Source organism: Dermacentor silvarum, chromosome 2 (assembly GCF_013339745.2).
Source record: "Dermacentor silvarum isolate Dsil-2018 chromosome 2, BIME_Dsil_1.4, whole genome shotgun sequence".
NCBI classification, from domain to species: domain Eukaryota; kingdom Metazoa; phylum Arthropoda; class Arachnida; order Ixodida; family Ixodidae; genus Dermacentor; species Dermacentor silvarum.
Genome location: NC_051155.1, coordinates 148,092,797 through 148,113,186, shown reverse-complemented (window position 1 = coordinate 148,113,186; position 20,390 = coordinate 148,092,797). Strand labels below are relative to the sequence as shown.

Here is a 20,390-nt window from a genome sequence, read left to right as displayed (position 1 = left end):
CATTTGGCCCACCCCTACTATAAGCTTCCCCATGCATTTTCTATGGAGCCATATGTATCCCTATGAGTATTCCCACTGATAATTTTTTTTTAATTGTTCCTTATCTCTTATAAAGCTACCAATCATCTACATTTCTATTATCATAGTGATTAAACCTTTCAAGTTCGCAAATTACGCATTTTTGTGCAGATACAAGGCATTACACTTGCGTGACGGACCTGTGATACTCGCCAAGGAATGTTTATGCATTAAATATAGCGCTTAGCTGTCGACTTGTAGCCGCTAGTTCAACCCGGTGCAAAACACGTCAGCTTATCGCATGCTTGACGCAAGCCAGGCTTCCCACCTCCGCAGACCAGCACAAGCTCCTAACACTCAAACCTCCGAACGAACTTCTGGAGGACGCAACAAATGTGCAGCAACAAAGCAACCACACAGGACGCACCAGCAGCGAATAAAGCGCACAACCGGGAGCGCTGCCGGAAGCGCTGCCGATCGCAGCGCCTTTAGTTTTCGCGACCGTCACGGGGCCTATGTTTTCAGCGGAGCTGTGAAACTGAGTCGGTTCTATTGACGTTGACTCTGGTGGTGCGATCGTTCAGCCATCATGGGAATGATGGATCTGTCTGATCTTTATGCTTGTGACTTCAGACATTCTTGTGGCTTTGTTTATTACGCTTTATCTGTCTTCATTGGCCTAAACTTCAATGCAGTCTATACATTCATAAATGCAGAAGGCATTAAGACTCTGCGAACACGCATAACCGCTAGTAATATCAGCGGTTTCACTTGTCCATGCAACCGTAGCGTAATGGTTTCAAAATCGGGCTTCTATGCTAGAAGTCATGTGTTTGAATCCTGTCGACAGACAATTTTAGTAATGTTTATTTCATTATTTATAACACAGTACTTTGTTGAAAATGATGAGTTTGTAAAGACACGAGGCCATTTGTAGCCAGAAGGACAAAGTTTAGGCAAATTCATGTAATACAAATCGTCGTTCCAATGCGGGCTGAACCGTCCTGCTTGCAGCTGCCGTAAAACAATGCCCTCTAGAAATTATTGTATGAAACTCTATGGGTACAGGCGTACCTCGGCTCGACACTCGTATTTCTTTAGGCGTGAACTGTCCTCGTGAAGGAGCCTGCGCCATGCTAATCCCCCTTGAACCCCGTTAGCTCAATAAAACGCTAAAAAAAGGTTGTCTGTGCCGCTGGCTTGGCTGCAATTTTCCATGTGGCATCTCAAAGCACCTACTGAGTGAAGACGCCCTCGGGTTGGGGAGAAAAACCTCTTTCCAAGTGTTAAGGCCCCGTAATGGCCTAGCACCAGGCAGGAAGCATGCTTATACTTATTTTGCCGGTAAGCTCCCAACGGCAGCTTTATAGTCTGCCTCCCATAGTCGTGTCAGATGCTCTGCACTAAGGCCGTCTGTGGTCTGTGGTTACTGGCAGTAATTGTAAGATTTTTTCACTGCAGATTATTGGTTTTCTCTAATCAATCTCCAGTTTTTCTTTTGTTTTCTGAAACCTTGTTCTGCCTTTTTTTTTCCTTCTCTCTCTCTCTCTCTCATTCTTTCTGCACCCCTCTTTAAGCACAAAGCGCTACTTCTACATCTGAGCAAGCACCGACTGAAGCGCCTGAAGGTTGGTGCTGATTGGCTGCACTTCATCTCTGTTTTGGTGTTCTTTTTTTTTTTTTTCCTAACAAAATTTTAAGGTGCATGGTTTGTTTCAAGTTCATGAACATTGGTTTTCATTGTTTGATCTCGTTTGCTCAACAACTCTTTAAATTTGCAACAAAATATAGCATGGTATTGCTGCATTTTACTAACCGTGCATGGTGTGGTGTCCTTGTTTGGTGCAAAATAGAAGCATGTGACTTGCACTTAGGAATGTTTGTCTGTGCATGGAACGGCGATATCCAGATTGCACATCTTAAAACACTAGCACCTGGGACAATCTTTGCTCCCTCGAAGGTGCACACCAGGACTTTGCATGCACGTTATGCATGGGTTTCAGTCATGACAGTGTTCTCTGCTAGCTTATCTTTTTGTTAGCGCAGGGCATAGCAAAACCAAAGCAGTGCCTCTTTGTATGTCTTTTGGCCAACATAATTTTGATGCTGAAGCAGCCATTTGTTTTGTTTGCTGGACAGAAGAAATGGTCTTTTCTGCCCCCAACACTTTTGAAAAAAAAAAAAAAAAAATTAGTGGATGCAGTTTCTTTGTCAGTCGTGGGAGACCTGGTGTAAATCAACAAGCCAATCCACAGTATACTGTGAAATAGTCTTCCACTTTTTTTGCATTTACTTCATTCAAAAGATAGCCCATCTGTATTTTGCACAGGTGTTCGCATCATCTCAGTTAACTCAGAATTTAACTTACCGTACTGTCACTCTTCGTGTCTGTTCTGTGTCCTGGCATGTTTCTTTGTGTTATTGCATTACTGCTACTGATAATTCATGGTTTGTACAGTGAAGTGTCGTTAATATGTATCTGGTGGGAACGCAGTATAATTATGTATTAAAAGTTGGTACGTACTGACCAGCATCTATAAATTTGCGTTGACCAGCGATGACCAGCATCTATAAGGCTGCCGCCAACAAAGAAATGCAATGCAATGTAACGAAAATCTTGCCTAAATTTTACAGTTTCTTTCTTTCTTTTTTTAAAGCAATGAAAAAAAAAAAGTCCTCTTTCACATGGCCACGCAATAGAGGACAGGTGATACCAAGCAGCATTTCAAAACTTCAGTACAGAGCATGTATCAACTCATACAGCCTTTCCCGCATATATTTATTTTAGTTTATGAGAATGTGTGAGTCTTTGGACACGTTAATTGCCGCACCCACAGCAGTGGCAGCTATTCCAGGGTCCAGTACACATAACATTACAAGGAACGAGAAATCCTGCTTACAAGCACTTCAAAGCTGTGATGAAACATAAACGTAGTATGTCACATTACAGCATCAGCAGACATTGGTCAAGAAAATGAAAGTCAACCAAGAAGACAGGCAGATGCACAGGAATAAGCAGATGCAGGAATATGCAAGTGTATACAGATCAACTTGATGACATATTAATTATTCAGCAAAATAATTCTGGGAATCAAGCATAAGTTTGTTTTAGAAAAATGTCAACAGAAAGTTGTTCCTTAATTTTAAATCAGTGAATACATCATTTGAAATTCAGGCTGCAATTCTGAAACCTTCCGTCCATATAGTACATGATAACATCTTGGTAAATTAAGCTTATTGTTAGTTCCAGCCCTTGCTTCATGTTTTGTAAATATAAATAATACAAGGGACAGTGGGTTGTTACATTGAATTATTTCATTTGTGGCACTAGCAGTTTTTCATTTGTATGACAAGCCTACAGGCAATAAGCGAGGATATTTATATGTATCTTTGTGAGAAATTTTTTTAATGTAATTATATGAAGATTTTTGCAGATGCCTATAACCGGCTGAACTTTTTACATGTGCCTCTCCGAAATCTCCATACAATAGTATAAATAACTATCCACACATGTCACAAGCATTACAAAGGCTACAGAGAAAAGAGTGACATCTCCAGGGATGCGAAATTTCAGTCAATTTTGAGTGAGAGGGAAAAGAATTTAGTTCTTCTGTTTTGTTTTGTTTTTTCTGGGAAATTTTTGAAATTTTGAGAAAAGTTTACAACTCCAGTAGAAATAGCCTATTTATCATTCCAGCAATAAAAAATAATTATCCTTAAATACATGCAGTAAATACGCAGTGAATACAAAGACAATGGAATGAGTGTCTTCCTCTCTTCTGCAGAAGATTGCTAATCTGATAACTAAGAAAAAGATCACTCAGTGTCCAAGTTACTCGCTCGATCCATTGACATTAGAATCAACCGCAGCTGCTTCCCCATTCAAATTTGATAGTACTTATGTAGATGAGTTCGTGAACACGTTTACTTGGGAGCCCGTTGCAGAGCTTGTCATAAACATTTCCAAGCAAACACCAGTTTCGTTCACAACTAGCAGATGGCAAAGGTACCTGCAGCAGCCTTGAAGCTATAGGTGTCAACGGCTGACAGTGCAAAGGCTTTGTTTACCAGGTTGACGGTCCCACATGTTTTGCGGAGTCCCAGATGCCAGTCTTTGACCAAAACCCAGTGGGAATCCTGTATTCTACTATGTTTGAAAGCTATACTACATTTTCAAAGGGAGACTGAAAGCATATTATGAAGACACTTGAAAACTGTGCTGCCGTTTTCTTGCCGTCATCGTCGCTTTTAGAATCGTATGCTGCACAGTTCCTCTGTGCTGAAAAAAAAAAATGTTTAAATATGCTTTCCTCCCCAATCTTTCTGTTTTTACATCTCTAGACAGCTCTGGGGTGACCAAGCCTTACTGTTCACAATACTTCATATATATATATTTTTTTAATTGCTTTGATGGCGCACTCTCCTGAAAGCAGATAACAGCAGCACATATGCGATTGTATTATCAGATCTATGCCTGATATATACCGTTACAGCTTGATAAAGCAAAGCTCGATGAGCATTAGACCATATAATGTGTCCAGAGTTGACAAACAATTGAAAAACCTTGACTACATAAGGAGAGGTTGCGAGCAGCTAACAAACTCTTCAATTTAATGAGACTCTTTCATGCCCATAGACAACCTTTGTATAATAAAATACAGTGCATCATTTTTTCTGCTTATCAAAGTAATTGTGAATTTGATTCTCTTTTATATGAAGCACTTTACACTCAAACCCTTTAAAGGATCACACACTGTTCTAATGAGGTCTGTTATGTCCCACGTCTTCTTTTCTCTGACTTTTGCTCTTTACAAGTGTACATCTTTTAGCTAACTTTCACTGTGCTTCAAGGTGTCTCAGCTTGACTCAGTACATGTGGCTTCCGTGCGTGCTCAAATAGTCAGGACTGCATGGCACAGGATGTGTATACTGTGTTTTAAGAACTGCTCCAGGTCTCGTTCGAAAGTAGTATTGCAGACAAGAAGCTTCTGTGTTGTTGAGTGCTGCCGAGTGCTCTCCTTGTCTTGTCTCGAGCTGTTGCAATTGTCAAATGTATCTTGCTTAGCCTGTGACATGAGGCCAGCACTGAAAGCAGTGATGAGAAGAAAGAGGAAGAACATGTGGTGTCTTCCTCTTGTTCTCGTCTGAATTTGCTGTGCTTTCTGTTTTTTTATGACTGAAGAACTCTGCTCAAGCCTGTACTTTTGCCTGTTCTTGCAAAGCTGGATGTTGGGCAAGTGTTCACATTTGTCATAGGAAAGCAGCACTGTAGGCAACACAGACAGAAGGAGACAAATACTGCATGCCTCATCTATGTGTTTCTTTCGTCTCTTCCCTACGTCAACTAGTGTTGCAGTGTGGGCTTGTTGGTATGCCCATCTGGGAATACTAGTTTTGCGTATACAAGACAAGGAAACGAGGAGAGCAGAGTAGGTGGCATAGGAACAGTGTCAGTGTGTTCAGATGCTCTTTTTGTGTCTTTGTCTTGTATGTAGGGGTGTGCGAATATTTGAAACTTTAGAATAATGAATATTGCCCTATTCAATTCGGTGTTCAAATCAGATAATCACTATTTAAAAATACAATATTTTACTAATCAATTTTTAATATTTCAAACCAGCAAATAATGGTAACCAATTGCTGACTCTGCACATTCAACACAAAGTTGGAGTTAAATTGCAATCAATTTCTTCCTGCCTGTCATAGTAGACATAAAAGACGAGAAGTTGCTTAGTGGAGCACACTATGTCTTTCAGGAAGGCAGACTTTTTCAGCCAAACTGCTGTCATTTACTCTCATCAATGAGTCTTGAGTATGCGAATAAACTGCTCATTAGCTGCTAATGCTTCATTTCAACTTTTAATGAACAACGCTTTATAATGTAATGACAGAAACTTAACATTGTGAATATACTAGGATCTGAAGGTGGTTTTATATCATTGGTGTAAATGGTTGTTCATTATTAGAAACATATATGTTTGAAAAGTATTTCATTCGATTTGCTTTTGGCACTGTTTAATTCGTATCCGACTCAGGTTTCAAAAATTACTGTTCACACACCCCTACTTGTTTAGGCTGCGCTCTACATCATCTTCAGCACTGCTTTCCAGCAATTAGCCAAATTCGCCTAACAGTTATGGCTCAGGGCCGATGTGTGGCCATTACCTAGAGCACTGCTTCTGCTCCTTTCTCGCCTCTCCTGCCTGCTTTTCTCCGCGCTCGCATTTATGTGCATGTTGGCGAGCAGGGCTGCTGGAAGAGCACGAGCGGCTGAGCGAGGAGAAGCGGCGCCTGGAGCGCAGCCAGGACCAGGAGCGGGATGCTCTGGCAGTGCGCCTCGCAGAGCTGGAGGCAGCACTCGAGGAGGCATCGACACAGCGCGAGGAGCTCCTGGAGAGCAGGCGCCTCGAGGTGGCAGACTTGCAGGCGCAGATCGACGCCATGGACAAGCAGCTGCTGTCACACAAGAAGTTCATTGAGGCACGTGCAAGGCCTTTGCACATCTTCTCATTTACTTTGCAGGCATGCGAGTAAGGAAGTTTCATCTTGATTTTAGTTCATTTCAATTCAGTGATGTAAGCCTCCAAAGGTTCTTGTACTATGGCCACTGTCTGCATTTTGTCATACTATTATCTGCTTTTTGCCCCATTGTGGGAATTTAGCAGAATACCTTTTTTTTATGTACCTTGGTGCTTGCGAAGTTGCTTTCGTTATCAGATTCCAATTTACAAATCACATTCTGTTGAGAGCTTTCTTTCTTCTTTTATGTGGGTATAAACTTCTGTATTTTTCCTGAATGTCCAGTTAAAGCGCCAAAGCAGCGCAGACCGACTTATGGCAGTCAACACTCACCCAAATTTCACCAGCACACAAACGAAAGCACAATGAAGCATTCTTTCAGCAATTTTTGCATGTTTTACTCCGCTGTATACACAAATTTTTATGCTCCGTGACTAAGTGCTACCAAGGCAACAGGGCACACTTGGAGCCTCAATAATATAATTTATTTTATATAAGTGTATTTATGCTTCAACTGGTTCACAGCTATGATTATGTCACATGCTTTCTTAGCTAGACAACAAATTTCGAGAGAAAAAATAACGCAAAAAGCTCTTCTGTGTTTTCCAAACATGCATGTTGCAGTGTCAGTGCCATTTCAACGTCTGCCATGCTGTACTGCAACTACGCCACCTTATGGATGGCAAAAGTGTCACCTTTCCATGCCTCATGTGCAGGAGCAGACGCACGAGCGGGAACAGGAGCGCGAGGACTTTGCCCAAGAACTGGCCAAGTTGCAAGAAGCACTGAAAGACAAGGAGAAAATTCAGAACTGCGAGCAACGCCTCTCAAAGGAGGTAGGCAATTACAGTAAACTTGACTACCTTATCCCAGTAGGTGTTGAGTTGTGCAGGAACTCTGAAGCGCTTTGACCATTGTATTTCATGCTGTGAAGCCCACTTTTCATAATCACAAAGCTAAAAAGTTACACAAAGCTTTCACACCCACTCAACTGTCATGGCCAAATGAATGGCTGTGCATGATGCTACCCCTCGCATGTGTGCTGCTTGCACTCCATCATCACGGCCTGATGACATCGTAGCTTGCACCAACCGATTAGTGCATTTTACTACTATCTTCAAAAGCAGCACCAAAACCAATCCAACTTTATGAAAAAAGCTTTGTTTTACCTAGTGTCTGTTACTCATCAGTGAGAGTCCATGAGTGACCCGCTATCATAGCTCAGGGGTTGTAACCATTCTGTGTTTGTCTGTCTGCCAGATTGAGTCCCTGGAGCAGCAACTACGGATGCGAGTAGAGGATCATGGACTGGTACTGCGAAAGCGTGACCAGCTCGAGGCCGAAGTTCGCTCTCGAGACGACAAGATACATGACCTCCGTGACATCATTCGTGACCTTGAGGCTGACCTGTCCAACAAGTCGCATTCGGTCCATGAACTCACACTGGTATGTGTAGGCACAGTGTGACTTGGGCACATAAGCGTTGGGGAGGGCTGTGGTAATCTGAAACATTCACGCTAGCACTTGTTAAATTGTAATACAGAAGTGGCATGGTGCATTCCTAGGCAGCAAGTGGAGTCATAATTTTGGCCATCAAACTGATGTTCCATGTTGCTGTTCCTCATTGCATTTGTATACTGTGGTTTCTAAATATGGCACCATACTGGGGTATTAGAGAAATGACAGGAACGATGGCATCATGGAGGTAGACTATTTAATTCAAGGAAAATATTGGAAAAAAAGCGAAGTCCTGAAGAGACTAGCTTGCACATAGTTAACCTGTAGCACACAGCTGTCGGCTGGCAAGTTGTGCGTCATACTGTTTTTTGTGTTTTGGCTTTTTGACTGCCCTTGGTGCTTGTGGAGAATGGCTCAAGAAATGGCTCAACAAGTCGTGTCGCACTATTGTAATCAGTTAAAGATCTTTCACTTGAAAACTGTCTAATGTGACATAAAAATGGCAGCCCACAGAAAGGTCACGCATATACCCAGGCCACACTGGGCACTTTTGATCGTGATTCAGCCCGATCAGGATAAAATTTCTCGACCCACAAATATTTCTATCTCTGCTGTTAATGAACTAAATTTGAAAAATTGTTGTGGTAAAACACTCCCTGGAAGGCACGTAACAACTTCCAGCATATAACCAAAATTTGCTATGTGGCCTGGTGAGGGGCCCTTTAACAGTAGCACCAAGGTTCAGCTTCAGTGGCCCTTTATGTTTTTTATCATTTGTCACTTTTCTACCATGTCCTTTTTGGCATAAGTCAAGAGCAGCACCCCCGTAATGTGGCCCAGTTACAGATTAGCTCAGTACCACGGTGTAAGATATATACTCTTTAGGTGGGGACACTTCTCGGCTTGCTTGCTAGACGCGATCGACCAGATAAAGTAGCAAGGGCGCGGGTCTATCGGGGCGGTGACGGCAGCGGATACCTATCGGCGGAACGACACAACTTCAGTTAGAACGCAGGCGAGAGCGTGCGCCGACAAGGAACGCGCGCATGCCCTCTCCCCGGTGACCTACTTTCGTGCGTCACTCAATCATTTCGGATTTCCCACGAACCGCCGGTTGCTATAACAATGGGAGATTAAACCAATAAAAAGCTTTCTGTGTTGAAGTTGCGTCGTACTGCCGATAGGTATCCGCTGTCGTCACCGGGCCGATCGGCGCGCGCCTTTGCTACTTTATCTGGTCGATCGAGTCTGGCGAGTGTCCTCACCTAAAGAGTATATATCTTACACCGTGCTCAGTACAGTGCAGTGTCTTAACTGTTGGCGTGCCTGCTTGCAGAGAGTATCCAATCTGGAAGAGGCCCTGTCGGTGGCCCGACAAGGTGAACAGGAGGCCTTGCACGAGCTGGAGAAGGCACGAGGAGGAGCCCAAGGAAATCGGTCAGCCGATATGGTGAAGCGGGTACGGCAGCTAGAGGAACAGCTGGAGGCCCGCACCCAGGAGCTTGACAAGATGGTCCAGATGGGATCCCTGCTGCAGGAGTTCCGGGCGCAGGTGTGTGTGTGTGTGTGCGTGTGTGTGTGTGTGCGTGCGTGCGTGCGTGCGTGCGTGTGTGTGCGTGCGTGCGTGCATGTGCATGCGTGTGTGCGTGCATGCGCGCGTGCCGTTTTCATTGTTCCGTATCTCTGGCTTGGCACCGTGAGGAAACTACATGTGACCAACAAGGCCAGAAAGGTAGTGTCGCGGTGCTTTGCCATTGCTTGCGAAGCCAACCATGTACAACCTTTGTCCGTAAAGTTTCGAGACCGATTTATTTTCTTCTCTAGAAATAATTCCCCAAAACAAATCTTGGTGCGTATGTGTAGCGCCATCTTTTGGGGCTAACCTGAGCTATTTATGTTAATTGCTGTGGCAGCCGCTAGATGGCACTACATGTAGAAAAATACATTGTCACTAGTCGTCTGCGCAATCTACTATGACTGAATGTAGAGAGATGGACGTCCACCTCGAACAGCGTGTAAACATAAAATTCTGTGTGAAGCTTGGCAAGACAGCCACGCTGACGTATGAGGTCCTTCGTGACGCTTACGGCAATGAGACATTATCGCGGGCGCGAGTTTTCGAGTGGCACAAGAGGTTGGTTTCGGGGAGAACGTCGGTGGAAGACGACGCAAGGCAGGGGTGCCCTGCAACCTCACGGAATGAAAACAATGTGACTTGAATCAGGGAGATCGTACAGCAAGACCGCACCATTACAGTTCACATGCTATCGCAAGCTCTCGACATTAGTAACACAACATGCCACCAAATGTTGCGTGAGAACTTGGGGAAACGAAAGCTGAATGCCAGACTTGCGCCGCACTCCCTCACACAGAACCAGAAGGACACGCGGGCATCAGTGAGCGCTGATTTGCTCTCCGAGGCAGGGAAGGATGCTGCATTCGTCGACAGCATCATTGCTGTTTTAGAACTGAGGCTTGAACAGCACGAATAAAACAAGGACACGAAGAAACAAATACCACAAACAAGCGCTGTCACCTGCAGCTTATTTGTTTGTTTCTTCATGTCCTTGTTTTATTCGCACTATTCAAACCTCAGTTCTAAATCATGAACCAACTAGCCCTCATCAAGATCTTACATCATTGCTGAAGACGAAACATGGTGTTTTCAATACGATCCTCAAACAAAGAGGCAGAGCGCCGAATGACGGTCCACTAGCTGTCCGGCGTCGAGAAAGGTGCGGCAACAGAAGACCAAAACAAAGACGATGCTGATAGTTTTTTTTCGATGCCAGAGGTGTCATACACCACGAGTTCGTCCTACAAGGGCAAACGGTGAATCGGGAGCTTTATATCCGCGTGCTCCAACACATGCGTGATGCACTGCGACGCCGTCACCCTGACTTATGGGCATCTGGACAATGGAGCCTTCTCCACGACAACAAAGGCCGCACACTGCTCTTAGCGTGACAAAATTTCTCACCAAGCACAGCATTACTGTACTTCCCCATCCGCCATACTCGCCTGACCTCTCCCCATGCGATTTTTTCCTGTTTCCTCATGTGAAGAGGTCGCTGGATGGGGAGCGTGGAGGCCATTCAAGACACCACGACAAAGGAGCTGACAGCCCTGCCAAAAGAAGCGTTTTCCAACTGTTTCCAAGACCTCAAGAAGCCTTGGAAGCTGTGTATAGACTGCAAGGGAGACTATTTCGAAGGAGTGCTGCACAAATGATTTCAATGTTAAACGCATTTTTTTTGTTTATGGACTCAGTCTCGGAACTTTACGGACAAAGGTTGTATATGCAATGGCTGCAGGTGACATAATGGGCTGGCCACTCTGGTTTACTAGGTTCTACAGTGTTGTGCTGCAACTGTTCCAATTAATGAGTTAATGGCAAACTTGCAAAAGCCTTGTTTTTCTGGTCACAAGGGAGATGACTTCCACCTGCAGTTTCGTTACATTTGCTCTTGCACCATCCTTGTCAAGGTTTCTTAGGTTCATCACTCAAGACACCTCCCTTCAGTGAGCAATAATGAAGATCCATAATTGGGCGACTATGTGACCCCATCAGTCAAATTGCTTGCATATCGACTCAACTCTTCACAAATTTTAAATAAATCATCAGACCAAATTAACATCTCTGTATCTGTTGCTTCACCAGTGGCCACTCACATATTTCCGACCTTGAATTGGGGGTGTTTATTGAACCCTGATCATGGCAGGGAGAATTTACAGAAGAATAAAATTGGATTGGAGTGCATATGGCAGGCATCACCAAGTCCTGACTGGGAGCTTACCACTGTCATTGAAAAGAAAAGTGTGCAATCATTGCATTATACCAGTGCTAACATATGGCGCAGAAACTTGGAGGTTAACAAAGAAGCTCGAAAACAAGTTAAGGACCGCACAAAGAGCGATGGAACTAAACATGTTAGGCCTAACGTCAGGAGACAGGAAGAGAGCGGTGTGGATCAGAGAGCAAATGGTGATAGCCGATATTCTAATTGACATTAAGAGAAAAAAATGGAGCTGGGCAGGCCATGCGATGCGTAGGATGGAATACCGGTGGACCATTAGAGTTACAGAATGGATACCAAGAGAAGGGAAGCACAGTCGAGGATGGCAGAAAATTAAGTGGGGTGATCAAGTTAGGAAATTTGCAGGCGCCAGTTGGAATCGGCTAGCACAAGACAGGGGTAATTTGAGATCATAGGGAGAGGCCTTCGTCCTGCAGTGGACATAAATATAGGCTGATGATAATGATGATTGAACTTATCGTCACTGGAAGTATAGCACATGATGCACAAATGCGGCAAACAACATCACAGTAATGGTTAGAGATGACATCTTTTTTTCAATGTTATGTAGGAGAATGGTGAATTGGGCTAGTTGGTATTGACTCATAATTGTTGCAGCACAAAGAATCGTCGCAAGATGTGATATCAAGGGTTATGGATGCACTGTATATAAAAAAAAGCAGAGCGTGTGTGCGTGAACCAGCCATCGGTGACCCTGGTGGACTTGCTCTCTTAGATATCCGACTGCTACATTTCCAGGTATCTGTTACGTTTATGCCGGTGTGTTTTTTTAGATAGTGGTGTGACGGCATGTCATTATGGCAAGCATGGCGAGGACAAACTTGGCATCTATAAAAATACTTGTTCTAATAAAAAAACATCAGTACATGGTCTGGTTGTTTCATGTTCTATTTCTTCTTCGCCTTTTGCACTGTAGAAGTTGTGTTTCGATGATAGGTTCAATGTCACACTTGTATCACAGGTTCTGCATTTGTGAATGACAAGATACGAGTGTTGTGGCAGATTTCGTCATTCTGCCATGGTTGAAGAAGTCGGGAGCCACTGTTGAATCTGCTGCTGAACTAAATCCTCATAAGCATAAGCTTGTGGGATGCCGAAACGAACAATAAGCTCCACTTAGTTAAGCCACAGATAGGTCCCTGGCATCCCGTTACGAAAATACGAAGAACAAATGTCCTATTCTCTCGTCTGAGAATAGGACATACATACGGCACCCACAATTTCCTCTTAACTGGAAATGACCCGCCAACCTGTGGTAGATGTGGAGAGAGGCTTACCGTGCTCCACGTCCTCGTGGAGTGCAGGGAAGCCGAAACAGAGAGAAAAAGGCACTTTCCCCTAGCGTACCGGTACTGTCTCCCACTCCATCCCGCTATGTTTCTGGGCGACAAACCTCTCTTTAGCACTAAAGCTGTCCTGGATTTTCTGAGCGATGTAGTATTGCATGTTATTTGCCCAATAGTTTCGTAGCGCATCCTCTCTCCAGAGGATGTCGCCGCGATAGTAGTTTTGCATAGCACGCGCCTCCAGGCCCTTGTGTTTCAAAGGGTCTGTCAAGGCAGTAGTGCTGTTTGAAAAGTTTATCAGTGATAAATTTTCGTTTATCTTCATTATCTTGCAATTTGTTCTTTCGTGTTCATAGTGCACCTCATTAGCCATTGCCATAATTTTATTACATATATATTTTACGCATTTTACAGCGATTGTTTTTTAGGCCCTTTTACAGCCACGACACATCTACCTTTCGCAATTCATTGCTCCATTGTCAACTCATGAACACACTGGCCTGGCGCTCTTTGGCCATACCTGGCCCTTGCGCCATTAAACACCATACATCATCATCATCATCATCATAAGCATAAGCTACTGACCTGATGGCATCTCCTTACATTACAGCTTCGTCCATCACAACACTAGCAAGTCAGTCTGCAGAAGTTTTCTGTTGTGCATGTGGCAGAACACTATGGAAATAGCTCATTCACGAAACTGACAATGTGACTTCCCTCAGACTTGTGGTTAGGCCTTAAAGCAAGGTTACTTGCCCACTCTTTTCATTGGTCTGCACGGTCGTCGCTTTCAAAGCTCAGTGTCCTTCACTCCTTGTGCATGTGACCACAGGTGCGTTCCCTGGAGGAGAAGGTGGAGAGTCGTATCCGCCAGGTGCAGGATGCACATGGCTCTCTGCGGCAGCTGGTGCAGGCGCTGAGCCCAGTGGGAGGATCCCGTGAAGGAGCCCTGTCGGGCACCAGTGAGGACTCTTCGTCCCTGTCAGCTGGGGGCGTGCAGACCTTGTCGGTTGATGACATACGGGACGGCCTGTCGCCCAGTGCCCTGCAGTGGGACGAGCTGCGCGGCCTGGAGGAGAAGGTGGATGCCCTTGTGGCAACCGTGGGTGACACCTTCCAGGAGAATGCCCAGCTACGCAAGGTTCTCAAGGCCACCAAAAAGGACAAAGAGGCAAGTGTTCATTTGAATGTCTGCAATACTGTCAATGAGTCTCAGTATTATAAAACGGTGTAGTCATCGCTACCTCTATCCCCAGTCATTCTGTTTGCCCTTCCTTCACACTCGTAGGATACCCACCACGGTGGCTTAGCAGCTGTGATGTTGCGCTGCTAAGCAAGAGAATGCAAAATCAAATCCCAGCCGTAGCGGCTGCATTTCGATGGGGGCGAAATGCAAAAACACCAGTGTGCCATGCATTGAGAGCACATTAAAGATCCCCTGGTGGTCAAAATTAATCCAGAGTCCCCCACTACAGCATGCCTCATAACCCAATTATGGTTTTGGCTCATAAAACCCCAGAATTCAATTCCCACTCGTAGGATTAGACATGCATGCAGCAGCACCAGCGTTAGCTTTTGCTCAGGAGCTCTCATCTAAACACGGGGAAACAGAGAAATCATTTTTCTCTGCAACTGGTGCACCCACTTTGATTATATTTGTTCCAATGAAAATGCAAAGTTAGAATCTAGTACTGTAGAAAGTGAACTTGGAATTCATGTGATATGTATATATATATATATATATATATATATATATATATATATTTGTAACAATTTTTAAAAGCTGTTGGAAATGTGTTTTTAATTTATGCCATAATACGTAAAGAAAACTTCTTGTATGCTGCCAGATTTGAAAAAAACTCAAGTACATCAACTTTTCAGCTGTAAACTGCACTTAATAATATGTCTGAAGGGAACAAAATGTGCCATGGATTTGTGACAAGAACTTTCGCAAAATCTTTGTAAAAATATAAACAATCTAATGTAAACTGTAAATTCACATATCAGATTTGTCCAATTGAGGTGCTCTAACAGGTGCAGTTTACAGACCTGTGAAATCTGTTATTGGTGCAGTAAACTTAATGCTTCTATTATTTTCATTTAGCCTAACTATATTTGGCATTTCTTGTTAAAAATTTTAGCTTCTAAATCAAAATTCTGTTTGCTAGAGTAGCTAGAACTTAACTTTCTCTTTCAAATAAAAATATAATTCATATTGGCCCAATGGTTATCTCATAACAGCATTTCTGCATTTTAGATGTATATTTGAATAGGGAACTCAGAGTTGGCACCATGCTGAAGCTTCCTCTGAAAAGCAATCTGTTTCTTTTTTCTAAAGAAACTACCATAGTGGCTCTTTTTTCAGATGATATGCTTTAATAATTTTTGGTTAGAACACAGAAGCTTGTCTGCATATAGTGCAAGAACTCTAATTTAATGAAAGCAATGATGGATAGAATGTCTTCCACTAGAGATGGGCTTGTCATAAGTCAAAAAGTGATGATACCTCATGGCAAGCGGAGGTCACTAATTACTTGGCATGGCCAAAGAGAATGTCCAAAATTATTGTATTGCTCAATTATTAATTGGCCAAACGTCTATTGTGTTAGCATATTTGTGTTCCATAAGCAGTCATTTTTTACTGTTTATAGTGTAATTATGCAATTTTACATTTTATTGGCTTTTTGTTTTCACAACATGTGCCAGGAAACAATTTTTTTTTTTTTTACAGTTGTTTCCTAATCATGCTGAGTTGTGCAAGTTGTGTAGGGAACGTACTCGAAAATCTGTATGAAAATTCTGTAGCATTCAGTTAGTTTCAGAACAAGATTTCCATTCCTTGTCATTTGTCAGCACCAGTGTAAAACTGTCCATATATGGTTATGGGTTATTTCTTTTTTTGTCTTCTTCTTCTTCTTCTTCTTCTTTAGTCACTAAAATATTTTTACTATAGATTTAATTTTTTGTGTTTGTCTATATGCTTCTTGCTTGGTTTTGGTGGCTAATGATAGCTAATTCCTTCTGCCAGCTTCTCTAAAAACTGTTTTGTGTAACAAATTATCTGAAATGAGCCTCAAGCAGTGGTCTCATTATAGTACAGAGCCCACTGTAAAGAGTCCTTTCAGCTTTCTTCCGGTTGCCATGGTTATGTTCGCAGCTGGCTCTCTTAGCAACGTGCCTAGCAACCGTTTGTTATTCCTTCCGCTTGCTGGTGTCCCGGATGGCTTTGTGTGAGCTTTGCTCCTCTTTTTTTTTTTTTTTTCATTTTGATATCATTTTGGTTTTATCACTTGGCTCGCCTCTGCTTAGAGGGCTTTTCTTAGTGTAAATTATCTTTATTTTGCTGCACACCCTTATGAGCTTGCAAATGGAATGTTTTTGTTTTTGTTTTTTTGCTCTATGATGACTTCATTGCTGAGCAGCATTCCTTTAATGAAATGGTGAATGTCATGTGCATGGTTAGGATAAGCCTAAGTTGGTGGCATCAGAGGAGGCAGAATCCAAAACTTGAAGTTTCACTGCAGCAGCACTTCATGTAAACATTTGTGGAAATTAGAACCATTACCACTACCACCTAGTACACCTGGTCATTGTCAGAATGTCTGTAACTCGTGCAAAGGTTTTTTTTTTTTTTTTTTTTTGTGCTTGCACTTATTTTTATTTGCCCAGCTTCTTACATAATGCTACTGTGCAAGAGTTAAATGACACTAGTTACAATGTTGTAAATGTATTGAAAATTTGACAGTCCTCTTAATTATTGTGAGCAAAAAATATTATTGAATGACCCTTGGTGAAGTGCACAGTCATTCATCTGACCATTTACTTTGTGCTCCGATGGCATTTGCCATCTGTTCAGTGTTGTCACATTGATGCAGCTCCTAAGAAAGCACTTTCAGTACAGACGTACTATGTAAGGGTCTATCAGCACTGGTATGTGATTGGTTTGTACTCCATCTTGTGAAGTGTTTAATGATTCGAACCTATGTGCTAAAGACATGTTTGTTTGGCCGAAGCAGAATTTCCCCCATTGTGTTTGACACACCATTTCTATGCCAGCTGCTGAGTGGAGTTTTAAAAAAAATATCTGGGTTTTTACATGCCAAAACCATGATCTGATCATGAGGCACGTCGTAGTGGAGGACTCCGCATTAATTTTGACCACCTTGGGTTCTTTAACATGCACCTGAATCTAAGCACATGAGCGTTGTTTGCATTGTTCGTTGCATTGTTTTCATGCCGCTGTAAGCAGCCGCTGCTCTCAAACAGCAGGATCATTCAGAACAGTCATTAATTACATCTATTTTTCTCTCTGTAGACTCCAATGTTTCTTCCTGTTATATTTGAACAAAAATTAATATTCAACAATTTTGAATATGTATTACAATTTTAATTAAATAGCAAGTATTGTCTGACTCGTATACGAAAGTTAGAATACTTAGATTTTTAGATGGTAGCACAGTGGACATCAGCTGCGGTAAATCTTACTTGCTTGCACCGTAACTTAAGACTTGCATTTGCACTAACTTAAGACATGCACTACTGAATCTCCAGCAGTGCTTGACGTTGTCAACATGCACAACAACTCATTGTTGTAAACACTTGTTTCACTCACCCTTATTGCTTCGCAAGTCTACGGTATACCACTGGCAAGATTTGTGCAACTTCCTTGAGCTGCCTAACCCAGCCACTTTTGTTATTTAGAGTTTCACCAAGATCTTCTGTGCATGACTGCGTTGACCACATTTCATCTGGGTTAATACAAAATTCTCATTTCATTACTGTAGCAATACAGTGGAATCTCGTTGATACCATCTTCAGAGGAATCAGAAAATAATGCGTATTATCCAAAAATCGTATTATCCAACCTATTATCCAACCAAATCATATTATCGGGAAAAGAAAAAGAAACATGTTATCTAGAAAAACATCTTATGCAGAATCGTTTCAACGAGATCCCACTGTGGGTGGTTTGTCAGTAAATTTATTATATGTTAGTGCACATTATTCTGTTCTTTTGTGTTTTGTATTTATTTCTGTGCTGACTTATACTCAGCTTGTATTTTATTTTTACACAGTGCACGCTTTTAGAAAGACTAAGCTAGTGGTAGTCAGCCTGCTGCAGATCACATCAAAAAGATGCAGTAGCTCTGCGATCACATTTTGTGCGTGGAGAAAAAGAAAACTGAGTTTACCGGCATGAATTTTCTGAAAAGGCAGGTTTATTAGTCGTGGCCGAGTTCTTAAAAATTACTTTGCAAAGATACTGGTTCAAAAGCGGTGAACAGAAAAGCAGAAGAGTGTCTACTTAGTTGTGTGCTCCTTGTGCCTGTACTATGCCTGTGTGTTTACAAACGTGCGACTTGTCTGTTGAGAAAAAAACATGTCCCTTCTTGTGGTGCAGGAACTTGAGCGTGAGAAGAGGGCTCTCCAGGAACTGAACCAGCAGCAGCTGCTGCAGGTGTCTGCGCTGAAAGCGCACGTAGAGGACACCCGGCTGGGGCTCTCCCCATCGTGCAGCCAGGGAGGAGGCCCCGTGGGCCAGCAGCTACGCCAGCTCCGGAAGGACCTGCTGCGCGAGAAAGAGGCCCGCGAGGTCGCCGAGCACAAGGTGCGAGCTCCGTCTGCTGCCAACAACACACACTGCCGCGGCTGCTCTGCATGCTTACGGGGGACACCAGTTGATGCGGAGTCATGTTGTAGGGAACACTAAAAAAACAACACTGAAGCAAAAGAAGCGAATCGCAAATATAGCTTTTAGCTTGTTGGGGCACCTTTGACGAATAAAAAAGTGCGCACACACAAACGCAGGGATAGAAGTGGAGCCGACACCACAGCACTGTGGTGTCGGGGGGAAGAGGGCGGGGTCTTTGTTTCTGTCCCCATTTTCGTGCTTGCGCTGTTTTTCATTGTCAAAGAAATCATCAGGTTTCCTTTTTCTGCTTGGCTGACTAACTGATCTTGCAATGCTTATCTTTCAAAGGTGCAGCTAAGCAGATAAAAACACTGAAAGGCCTCCCCATAAAATTGCTACTGAAAGGACTTTCAATAGCAGGTTCAGGTCTCTATTGCACTCAGCGCTGCTGACTTATGTCCTATTGCTCATCGGTCGTGCACGCTGGTGAACTTGTGCATGCCTTAGTGTTTACTGCGACATGGTATTGTGATGGCATTTATACTCGATGACAACCTAAGAATCGTTACATGCTGCGCCCCGAAAACCCTCTGGGCCTCTGCACTCGAAAATGTAGTTCCCGAGAGACGCTAATACTGGAAGAAGTTCGCCTCCAACGTGACGTTATGGATATGAGTAACTAATTGGCTGACGCATCAACATCAATTCTCCTTAAAGTTGAATGGCAGTGTGTCTGCCACTGCATTCTTAGGTTGTCACCAACCATAGTAAGTAGAGACCTTCCTTCCCTTCACATTGTTGTCACTCTTGTATGAATTGAAGTTCCAACACCAGCTCACTGTACGTCATATATTTTGACAGCATCTGTGGGGGCCTAGTTTATTTTTATTAGGGAAAATGGACTACATTGTATTCTAAAGGAGGCAATGACTGAATTTAGCCAAGTTTTGATAACATTTACTGCAGAGAAACGGCCCATATATAAAATAATATTTAGAAACTTGTGACATCGCGCTGGCGTACTGTCGCTGGAGTTTCAGCTCAAAATTCAGAAAATAGAAGTTTGGTCTTCATTTACTCTTCTAGTGTTCAACTACTTACCACAATAATAATTTTAAAAATTATTTTTAAAGGAATTCTTCATCAGTGTAATCTGATTTATTCTTTGCAATGTGCAATAAGCAATGTGCTGAGATGGCATATTGCTTTTAAAACTAGGGATATCCTTTTACAGCATTGAAAACAAAGAACTAGGCCACATTTGTAAAGGGGGTGATCTACACCTCTCTCTGCTTGAAGACAGCTAAGATATTATGGTTTGAGGCGGCCACACCATGGAAATTGATAAAACAGATTACATGTACCGTATTTATTCGTATATAAGACGAGGTTTCTTCCCAGAATTCTTTGCCCTAAAGTCACCCCCAGCCTCATACTCAAATTTTGCCTTATTGTGTGGCTTCATGGCAGCGCCAATTTCTCCTTACAGTGTGGCTTTATGGCGGCGTGCGCCATGATGCCGTGAAGCCATACCTGAATGCAAAATTCGCATATAACCTGCACTTCGCGCTTTGAAGCTCCCTTCCCCCCATTTTTATGTTTTGTTTTGGCTGTGTTATTAACTCAGTATTTCAGGTAATCCCCACCGAGTCTGAATAA

The 20,390-nt window shown here is 42.9% G+C and overlaps 1 protein-coding gene across 11 annotated transcripts in view; it reads left to right on the top strand.

Moving 5' to 3' along the window:
• The window catches only part of LOC119441900 (protein lava lamp), a 281,369-nt gene that overhangs the window by 217,955 nt on the left and 43,024 nt on the right, over positions 1-20,390 (top strand). For 10 of the 11 annotated variants that reach the window (XM_037706559.1, XM_037706556.1, XM_037706551.1 and 7 more), the window contains 7 exons: positions 1,596-1,646; positions 6,266-6,498; positions 7,254-7,373; positions 7,798-7,983; positions 9,332-9,547; positions 13,932-14,270; positions 18,501-18,707. In XM_037706559.1, coding sequence (XP_037562487.1) covers positions 1,596-1,646; positions 6,266-6,498; positions 7,254-7,373; positions 7,798-7,983; positions 9,332-9,547; positions 13,932-14,270; positions 18,501-18,707 — 1,352 coding nt within the window. The remainder of the gene's footprint in view (positions 1-1,595; positions 1,647-6,265; positions 6,499-7,253; positions 7,374-7,797; positions 7,984-9,331; positions 9,548-13,931; positions 14,271-18,500; positions 18,708-20,390) is intronic. The other variant, XM_037706554.1, reaches the window with a different exon arrangement.